Genomic DNA, 10,983 nt, shown 5'->3' on the forward strand with positions numbered 1-10,983 from the left:
TCATACCGGCAGCCCTCAAATTGTATAGAGCAAAGGCATTAGCCCAGCTGCTGTACGGCTCATTCATGGGGCCACCCAGTTCTCACTTCGCACCACAAGAAATAGTCCAATCCAAATTCTTAAGAACTATACTCCAGGTCCCAAGATGCGTGTCAAATGCAAGGATAAGGCTAGAAACAGGATGCCTTAAAGTAGAAGCCTGGATTAGAATTCAATCTATATATATGTGGCTAAAGGGACAGTTAAATCCAGAAGGCCTATTTTCCTTATTATTTAAAGATAACCATCAATCTAAGTGGGTTAAATCGGTCCAGGGCTACTTGGGGAAAATTGGCCTCTCACCTCAGGCACTTATATCCTCTGGAATAGAGCAGGCAAAACAAATAGTTAAACAAAGAATAGAGGACAATGAATACCAAACAGACCTTTCTAGCATCCAAAATATGGCAGCACGGACTTACATCAAAAATTGTATGGTACCGGCCAAATACCTAACATCTTTGGAAATTAAAGGAATTAGAAGAGCCTTTACTCTGGCAAGGTGTTTGGCCCTCCCCTCTGCTGTACTAGAAGGGAAGTATAAAAATACCCCTTTTGCGGAAAGGTTATGCTCCTGCCACCTGAGGGAGATCGAGACCATACAGCACATGTTCTTCACCTGCCCATTGTATGAAGCAGTGCGAAAAGAGACTATAACCCCCTTAATAGATAGATTGCCAGGACGTTCAGAGGGAAATAGGCTAGAGTTCCTTCTCTCAGATGTTGATGTCCAGATCACCTGTCGGGTTGCGAGGTTTTGTGTAGCAATTCTTCGATTGCGGAAGTTAAATACCAATTAGATTGCCGTTCCCAGTTGTATGTATGCCAACATGTTCTAATGGAATACTGAAAGTTAGAAATTTTAAGGTTTTATAAGGTTTTATACTTATGTGACTGGTCTAAGGACTGTAAATAAACTATTGATTGATTGAGACTGCATTTTTTTAATGACAAGGAAACTTCTTTTATGAATACGATGTACAAGTGTCCTGTATTTAATAGAAAATAAGAAGGAAAAATCTGTACCTACCTGTAATTTTAACCTGAAGGAAAACCTCAAAACATATTATAAATATTTAGAAAAGGACAAAAAAGAAGCCACATCTTTATTCATATTCTTTTGCTCAACTTTATTGTCTTCTTATTAGAAATACAATTGCAAATATGAAAGTATTTCCTTTCTTTCTGTCTCTGTTGTAACAGGGAGCAAAATACTTAAGAATAGAAATTTCCCTGAGTTACCTGCATAGCAAGTTTATTCATAATATGGGACCCTAAATGCTTCTGTTGCAGTTGAGCCAGATAACCAAAATGTAAACTGATTTATTTTCTTTTGAAGATTGCCCTCCCACTGATTAAGACACACATTTTAAAAAAACAACCCAACTCCTCATTTGGTTTGTTTCTGAGCTCCTACGTAGAAAATACATTGGAACTTGTCCTTTACATAATTTCCCTGAAGGAAAGACAGGACTCAGGAGAAAACCAGGAAATATCTGAACAGATCATCACTGGAAATGTTTGGAAACAATAAAACAATAAACATGAAACAATAAACTATGATTCAGTAAAACTGGAAGCAAACATTTCCAAACACCATCTTGCAGCTGTGATGAATAGAGAGACAGAGGCAAAAGTATTAGCCCAAATCTTGTACCAGCTTGTTAATGTCATTAAAATACACAGTTTAGTGGGATATATAAATATTGCCATTGTTTATGAAAACACCAAGGTAAACATCTTGATAAAATTATGGTAAACATAAACTGCCATCATTATACCTTTATACTGTGTTTCCCCAAAAATAAGACAGGGTCTTATATTAATTTTTGCTCCGAAAAACTCATTAGGGCTTATTTTCAGGGAATGTTTTATTTTTCCCATGTACAACAATCTACATTTATTCAAATACAGTAATGTCATCTTTTCCTGGTTGCTGTACAATGACGGAGGGTGGGGTTTCGCTTGACTGGGGCTTATTTTTGGGGTAGGGCTTATATTACAAACATCCTGAAACATCATACTAGGGCTTATTTTCAGGTTTAGGTCTTATTTTCGGGAAAACAGGGTAGAAAAAAAACAGCCAACATGAAGTCTTTCTGAAGAGATTCAAGCACATATTTAATCTTCCCATCAGTAACAATAAGAATTGAAGTGTTTTACTGGGGTTGGATTATGCCCAATGGAAAAAAAATATGTTCATATTTTGACACAGTATAATCGAAGTGTAGTCTGATCCTAATATTCAGCAGTTTCCTGTTTTCATTACCTAAGGTACAAATTGTCAAACATAACTGAGAACTGTATACAGTACCTTCTGATAAAGCTAACCCCAAAAGCTTTACATAAACAAGTTACTAGCCCTCATGTTTGTGGTGGAAAAAAAGACTGACAAAAATGATGTGGCAGTTTCTGACAAAATCCTGAAGTCAAGGGTTGGTATGTTTCTACTGGGACTTTTTCTCCCTGCTTTTAAAGTTATCTTTATCTAAGCTTTATTTTCCTTGTCCAGTCTCCAGACAGTAAGGCCCTTATAGTGGGATTTTCACATTCCCACTTTGCAGTCAGCAACTTTGCAAACTGACTATGTAAACTTTCCTGACACATAAAATCCCTTCCAATCACAGTATTTTAATACATATTTCTTGACTGATCATCGCACAATATAGACTACTAATATTAATATATACACAACCAATAAATTACATCAGCACACAATATATGTCTATTCATAAGCAAGTCCCACTGCAATGAGTGAAATCTGCTCACAGGCAGAAGAACATAGGACTTCAGCCTTAATTCATCATAAATAAATTGGATGGAATTAGAAAGCATGTCTAATTTTCCCTATGACATCATGGCAAAACGGTACAAGCTGCCTGTAAACACATACAAACTCACAGCCGAAGGAGGTGTTTGCTTTACTGCTTCTTGCCATGGCTCTTTTTCCCCTAGGCATACATACAGTTATTTTTAGTGAAAGAAACCCTTTATATCCTCCAAGGCTGACTTTGTGAAAAAACTCTGTGCAGTTCATGTCTGCTAGGATTTACTGGAAGATTCATAGATATGGACTCCTTGGAGGCTATTGTTGTTTATAGTAGTATTCCCATGACTGCATGTAGTTGAGATTCAGTTTGAACCATAAACTGGCAAGGATTAAATGTGAAGCATTTGGAAAAAGAACAAGGACACAGATTTTCTGTGCATGCATCTTTGTGCATGTCTGATGAACACAGCAGCTCAATATCAATTTATGCACAGGAAAACATATTGTAAGCAGCCTTATTGAGTTAATCGCTCTAATTCATTACTGTTGGTGCTGACCAGCAGCAAATCTCCAGGGTCTCAGGAAAAGGTGCAAAATGGAAATACTTTGGATCAATCCTGGGACATTTCCTATCCCAGGCATGTGCTCTACAGCCACAGTCTACTCCCTCTTCATACAGGTAGGGAACTCTACAGTTCTGATGGACCCTTACATTAGTCTGCATGAACCATGGATGAAGACAGACAGAATATCTACTGTGAAAGCATTTTTACCGCACTCAACACAACTGTAATTTCTCCTCCCTCAAACTGAGCTTTTGGATGGTTGACAGGACGGCAATACCTTCTCCTCCAAACCCAATGACTAATTTGGAAGCATTTTTAGAACAGGGAGGTTAAAAAGAGAGAAAACAGGAGTGGGGAAGTGAGAAAAGGATGAACATATAAACATGGATGTGGTATGTAATATTTTAAGCAAAAAGTCTTATGGCTCAACTGGTGACTGATTCACTGACATAGAGATCAAAATCTAGAAGAAACCATTTCTCTTTCATTATTATGTTTGGGTTCTTCTTAACAGTATGCCTGAAACACATACAGACACATTGCTATAGCTATACATTGTAAGAAAAGTTCGACAGTGATGGATAAGGGGCTTCTTAGGCAAACTTTTCGACTATTCCTAGACTCCATTCCATCAAGAAATCTTTAGGCTCTTGGAATTCCTAAAACCCATAATGAAAAAATTGCTTTAGACATTTAGGTACAACAATCCATCAAATAACTATCACTGTTTACATACTACATCTGAAATTCCTATGCATAGTGCATTTAAGCTGTGCAGCATTTATGGATTCAAGTTATAAAAGGCAAGGTGGCTGTTATCCAGCAGAACTTTGAAGCTGCATTGAGTCTATCAGGGCTCAGTGGTGGCCTATTGTTAGGTTGTACTGTACTTAGAATGCTTTATCTGAATGCCACATCAGGGCAGATCATAGCTTAGTAGTCAAGCATGCACTTCCAAGCTTTACCTAGGATACTGAGATATAGCTAGGGAAGACTCCGGTTTTTGAGACCCTGTTGAGCTCTTCCTATGAGTGCTACATATTTTAATATTGCAAGTCTACAGTTATTATTTTCTAATGTAGAAAAATTGAAGCTTTGGGCCTGACTTTCAAGCAATTCTATTTCCTATGGTGAATAATGTGGTCAAGACTCAATGATCCATAGAGTCCTTTCCAGCTCTGCAATTCTATGATTATGAGGGTTTGTGTCAGTATTTTCGGCTGGTTTTGCCATTACGGTCTCATGAAACCAACAGTTTTCATGCATCACCATGATAATCAAAGGCCACAAAAGGTGTGTATAGCCGAGAGTAAGTCACAGTCTGGCCGTTCTCGAGATCAGATGTCATGTCACAATAATAAACAATATGTGGAAGTTACTAGAGGGCACTACTTCAACCATTCTCTGCAAAATTATGGTTGGATTGCAGGTTCAGTTCAATGATTTGGCAGAGTCAATGTGGGGTGCCACACATTTCACACTTCAAGCATTTGTAAGCTATGAATGAAAAATACATCCATATTTTAACATCCACTCATGTTAAAAACTCCCTGCATATAAAAACAGTGTATTGGTGAGTTCAAGACTAAACCTTTCTCTTAGACACAGTCTCTCTAGATGTGTGGATAATACAAGGAAGCATTCAAATGCTTCCTGCAGATCTGCAGTGGCTCACAAGGACTCTATCACCTATACTGTATTTGGAAGTCAGCCATCAACATAGACCCAACTACATGGAGAATGAGGCAAGTGATCCAGTTTTGTGAATTTGCCTTTAGGCAAAAAAAGGAGGGGACTTAGGTTTTTAAAAAGCCCTGCACCCTCCAAAACCCAGCATGGTACATTATTTTCTTCGTACCATCTAGCTTCATGAAGAGTGCTGGAGGGCTCGAAAGACTGCAGGCTTTTATGGCATTCTCAGTGATCACACTAAAAAGAAAAGCATAGCCCACCTCTGAATTTTAAGAATTCTCCCCTTGCTTTCCAGCTGTGAGAAACTAATCCTCTCAGCTCTTTATCAATCTCAAAATGTTCTCAAAGACAAGTATCCTGCACGGAAGCCTAGCCATCGACATCCGGTCAATGCTCAAACCAGTTGGCCAGATTCTGGATGGTCTTGTGTTGCTGTCCTGCAGTCCTAACCGCGTCGCAGACCCGGCAGCAATGCTCGCTCCAGAAGGAGGTGGCGTGGACGTCGTAATGCTTCCTCCAGGCAAAATACCTCCTGTACCTGCTCTTGTTCCTATCTAAGAATTTCAGGTAAAGGGCCAACTGCTTGGGGCCTGAGAAGTCATCGATATGAATGAAGGCATCGGAGGGAATAAAAAGCTCGTAATTGGATCTGGAAGGGCCCAAAACGATGGGCACCGCCCAGGACATCAAGGCATTCTTCCAGAGCTTCTCTGTGATGTAGTCCTGATGCTGGGAATTTTCAAAAGCCAAGTAAAATTTGTACTGGGAGACCGTCTTGACCACACTGTTGTTCTTCAGCTCCAGCCTGCCGGCCCCATAGACATCAATGGGGACGTAGTCCTTCAGCTGGCGGTAGTATTGCACCCGTGCATGGTCTTCGTGCCAGTTGCTGATGACCCAGGCCACCAGCTTGGTCTTCTTGGGCAAGGCCAGTTGGGAAACAGGGGCCCGCTTGGGCCGCAGGTACCCGTAGGGCACAAAAACGTCCGAGTCCACCTTGTAGGACATGGTCCAGTTGAAGAGGCCGCTCAGGTCCCCCAGGCCCTGGGAGTGCGAAGGCGACTCGAAGTTCATCCACACCCAGCGCTGGGCAGGGGACCTCGCCTCAGGCAACTCCCCGAGACCTTCCAGGACGAGGTCCCGGTGGTGGAAGACCACGGCCTGGGCCTCCCGCAGGCGGCTGCGGTTGGTGGTGAGGCGGCAGGCGCTGATGTTGAAACGGGTCCGGCAGTCGCCGAAGCCCCGGCCGCGTCCGAAGGGCTGCCACCAAAGCAGCACCGTCACCGGCTCCTCCTGGGCGTCGCGGCCGGCGGGCCGCTCGCCCCGGGGCAGCAAATCCGGGAGGTTGCTGAGGGCGCACAAGGCCAGCACGGCGCAGCAGGTGAGCCCCGCCGCCAGCAGCCGCCGCCACGGCCGCTTGGCCAGGCTCGGCAAGCTGCAGCTGCAGGGAGGGAGGCGGCGGCGGAGGAGAAGCAGCCAGCGGGCGTCCTGGAGGCGGCCACGCAGCTTCCACACCCCGGGCTCGAGGGGCTCCATGGCCGGCCGTCGCCGCCGCCACGTCGGCGCCTCCTCGCTTGGCGTCCCGGAGACCCGCGGCCTCTTCTCTCCGAAGCCCGGGGCGGCCGAGGAAAGAGGCGCCCGCTCTCCGGGGAGGGTCGCCGCTGGCGCCGGCGCTGGCCACAGGGATGAATGAAGGGCCGGGGACGCATGGCGTGGCCGCTCCTGAGGCTGCTGCTGAGGTGGTGCTGGGTGCTGCTCCGGCCACCGCCTCCTCCCCACCCCGGCGCCCTGCCCTGCCTCCGGCGCGCTCAGGTGGGGCCTGCCCCCTGGCCCGGAGGCGCGCCCCGGCTCAGCCATGGCGCCTCAGGGGCCCTTCCTCCGGCCCGCCTCGCCTCGCCCCGCGGGCCCTCCCTTCTCCGCCTCAGCCTGGCTCAGCTCGCCAATTCCGCCTCCGCTTTCCTAGGAGAGCCTCCGCCTTTTCTTGACAGCCGCGGGACAGGCGGAACTCCGCCGGCTGCGCCTGCTCTCCCTCTGGTACAGTACCAGCGTATACGGTGAGAGCTTCATCGGTTGGATTTCTGCCTGCCGCGCGGGTGTTTGATGGGGAGAAGGAAGGAGGGCGCCGTGCCTCTCCAGCTGTGGCGCACGACCTTTTGAAAAGCGGTGATTCATAGCCGGAGTGGCCGGGCTTTTATGGCTCTGTTACTCAGGGAAATGCCAAAGCTAGGTATGGCGCAGGCAGGCACTTGAATGAAGGTGAGTGGGGACCACGGTTTAATTTCTGAATATACTCCGTGCATCTCCAGAGGCGGTATACCTTAACTGTTTTGCAGACAGCATAATATAATACTGTACTACAGATACCCATAATCTGAGTTATTTTGCCTGTAGTAAGTATATGGGATTTTAGAATTGCTTGAAATACAGTATATGTTTTCTAAACTATGGCTGAAGTTCACTCAAGACCTTTCTCTAAGACAGAGGATGCTAGTTGCTTCCAGATATCCTGTAATGTAATGGACAGGATGCACTCTGTCTCTGAAACATCATCATCATGTATTCGCGAAGGCTTTCACAGCCGGGATCTAATGGTTGTTGTGGGGTTTTCGGGGTCTTTGGCCATGTTCTGAAGGTTGTTCCTCCTAGCATTTCACCAGTCTCTATGGCCGGAATCTTCAGAGGACAGGAGTAGGAACTCTGGCCATGCTCTGTTGCTGTTTGTTGACTCAGCTCCCAAGCAAACTGCACCAGAGCACAGAGTGCTACTCCAGTCCTCTGAAGATGCCGGCCACGGAGACTGGCGAAACGGTAGGAAGAACAACCTTCAGAACATGGCCAAAGAGCCCGAAAACCCCACAACAACCTTCATCATCTTCTTAGAACTGTAGATCTGGAAATCACTCTTGCACATTTGATTTTTCGTATCCCATATTAACCCTTCTGTACCAGTGTGGCTTAGTCATTATTAGAATGTCAGGCTGGGATAAGAGAGATCTAGGTTAAAATCCTGCTTAATTACAAGCACTCCCTCCCTCTAAGCCTTATGTTTCTTGTGAGGATAAAAAGCCAGAATGGAGAGAACGACTTATGTGCTTTGGTGTTTTTTTTAAAGGGGAATGATCCACATAATAAGTGCATAAAATATGTTGTGAACTTACACCTAGGTATGTCTTCTACCTTTATCATCACAGGACCCAGGATGAATAACTAATTATGTCATTTGGAAGTTACTTGTTAAAAACTAATTACAGTATTTTTTAGTCATTCTTTTTTCAAAAAATGAAGATATAATACCACTATGCTCAGCAGCTTACCATTGATTCTGGTATCCACTTGAACAGACTTCATGAAATGGGGATGAGAGGTACAGTTATTATGTTCCTATCTTTGCAACTGGTTCCAAAGAGTGGCATTAGAGGACTTCTGCTCAGCCCCATAGGGCGGTTAAGCTATAGGATGCTAGAGAATTCCATTAGATCTCCCGTGATGTTTAATATCTGTAGGAAGCTGCTGATGACACTCAGGTCTGCCTCTCATCATCAGAGTCAGCTGAGGCTGTGCAGGTGCTGGACTAATGTCTGGTTGTTGTAAGGGGCTGGATGAGGGCCAGTAAACGGCAACTGAATCCCAACAAGATGGAGGCTTTGTGGTTTGTAGTTGTCAGGTCTGGGAGTTGGTCAGGAGATCTGTTCTGGATGGAGTCACACTCTACCTGAAGGAGCAGGAGTTTAATGGGGTGGTGGTTCTAGATTCATCTTTGTCACTAGAGGTTTATATGAACTCAGAAGCTTGGAGTGCCCGGGGTCTACTTTGACATGTCAACCAGCTATGACCATTCCTGGACAGGGATAACCTGGCCACAGTAGTCCATGCCCTGGTAACTACCTGGTTAGACTACTGCAATGCACTACAATCATAAAAATTAATGGGACTGCTATTAAAGTTGACAAGGTGTGCGGACGTAAAGGACTTAGAATGCATTTAAAAATTGAAATATCTCTGGACTTTATATGTAGACTGGCAGAGTCCGAAAATGTGAACTTTTATACCCTGGAACCATTTTGTTTCACACTGCCATCTCCTGTGTTCCTGCAGTTCCTCACTTCAAAGAGTTTGAGATCAAGAGAAATTTATCCCCAGAACTCTATCCTTTGTTTATTTCTTGTTCCTGTGCACCAACCAAACGGCTGTGCCTCATGACCTGAGGAGATGCAAATGTAGGCATCAGGTCAGGAAAGCTGGGCTGAAGTTACAGGAAGCCAGATTTTGGTGGAATGTCAGGAAAAATCTCCTTGCTATTAGAGCAGTGCAACAATGGAACCGATTGCCTTGGGAGGTAGTGAGCACTCTGACACCAGAGGCATTCAAGAGAAAATTAGAGAACCATTTGTAGATATACTTTGGTTTGGATTCCTGCATTGAGCAGGGGTTTGGACTTGATACCCTTTCCAACGGCATTATTCTATGATTCTATGACCTACTAAACTGGCAAACAGTAGAAGATTTTAAAAACTTGGGGCAGGGATGGGTAGAGGAATCCAAAGGATCCCAGCACAGTTGAAATTAATAAAAACCCTTGGCTGTGTGGTAGTACAAACAATCTAATGGCAGACTCAAAATTCAAGACTCATCTTAGCCCTAGGGCTACTCAGAAAAGCCAGGAGTTACCTCCATGTCTGGATTCACAAGCATTCTTACACTGTTTTAAAGTGCATTCCTAAAAGAATTTAAGGACTGCTTGATTAGATCACAACACTTACATTCCATTTAGCTCAGGAACCTGTTTCCACACCAGGCAACTGCTCCTAAGAACAAGCAGGACATGAAGCCTTGTTTGTCCCATGTGGCTGGTATTTAGAAGTGTACAGTGAAGCTGTATATAAAGATCCCATTTAGTTTTAAATAGCTGTATAACCACCTTTCACAATCCTTCTTTTTAAAAAGTTTCCTCCCTATAAATGCTGCTAGATTTCTTTCCCTCTTTCACTACCTATTTCCCTCTCTATATGGCTCTCTCTCACTCTTTTCTATGAAGGCTCAGGAAAAAAAGGTGGAAGGCAGGGAAAAAAAAGGTAGAAGATAGCAAAAAAAGAACATGGCTTCACATAGAGCTCAAAATGGACCTGAAAATAAAAGGCATATATTAGAAGTGGAAGGACGGCCAGGCCACATAGGTGACAGATAGCAAAGAATTGCAGGGATGTCATTAGGAAGGCAAAAGCTGAGAATGAGCTGAGGTTAGCAATAGATGTCAAAACCAACAACAAACATTATTCAAGAATGTGCATAGCAAAAAACAGAGAAAAGAAATAGCTCAGCTACTCAATGGGGATGGAGTAATAATAACAGATGGCAAAGAAAAGGCAGAAGGGCTCAATTCCTACTTTAGCTTGGTCTTTTCCCAATAGACAGTCTATGACCCTCCAGGCAAATGGAAAGTACAGTAGGACTCCCATATCTGTGGATAGGTATCCGTGGTTTGACTTATCTGTGGTTTGTCATAGCCCTATGTACAACAGATGGAGGCATCCCTTTGTGTCCATTCTGCCTCTGATATATTTTATATAAGATTCCCTTATAGATTCTGCAGTTTCAGACATCCATGGTAGATCATGGAACCAATCCTGCATGGATATAGGGGTCCTGCTATACAAGTGGAGGGAATTGGATTGCAGTTTGAGATTGATAAACAAATAATCAAGGAATATCCTGTTACTTTGAACATGTTCTAGGGCCAGATGAACTACATCTAAGGATATTGAAGGAAGTGGCTGAACTCTCAGAACCACTGACTATTATTTTCTTGAAATTATGGAGGATAGGTGAAGTGCCAGATGATGGGAGGAGGACTAATGTTATCTTGAAAAAGGGCAAAAAAGAGGAACTTGAAAATTATAGACCAGTCAGCCTGACATC

General features: G+C 43.9%; 1 protein-coding gene across 1 annotated transcript; it reads right to left on the reverse strand.

Moving 5' to 3' along the window:
- Window positions 1-3,105: 3,105 nt before the first annotated feature.
- FUT4 (fucosyltransferase 4) lies at window positions 3,106-7,037 on the reverse strand. The gene has a single exon (XM_020809356.3). The coding sequence runs from the start codon at window positions 6,922-6,924 to the stop codon at window positions 5,455-5,457; it is 1,470 nt and encodes a 489-aa protein (XP_020665015.3). The 5' UTR covers window positions 6,925-7,037; the 3' UTR covers window positions 3,106-5,454.
- Between the last annotated feature and the right edge of the window lie 3,946 nt (window positions 7,038-10,983).

This window comes from Pogona vitticeps, chromosome 3 (assembly GCF_051106095.1).
Source record: "Pogona vitticeps strain Pit_001003342236 chromosome 3, PviZW2.1, whole genome shotgun sequence".
In the NCBI taxonomy this organism is placed as follows: domain Eukaryota; kingdom Metazoa; phylum Chordata; class Lepidosauria; order Squamata; family Agamidae; genus Pogona; species Pogona vitticeps.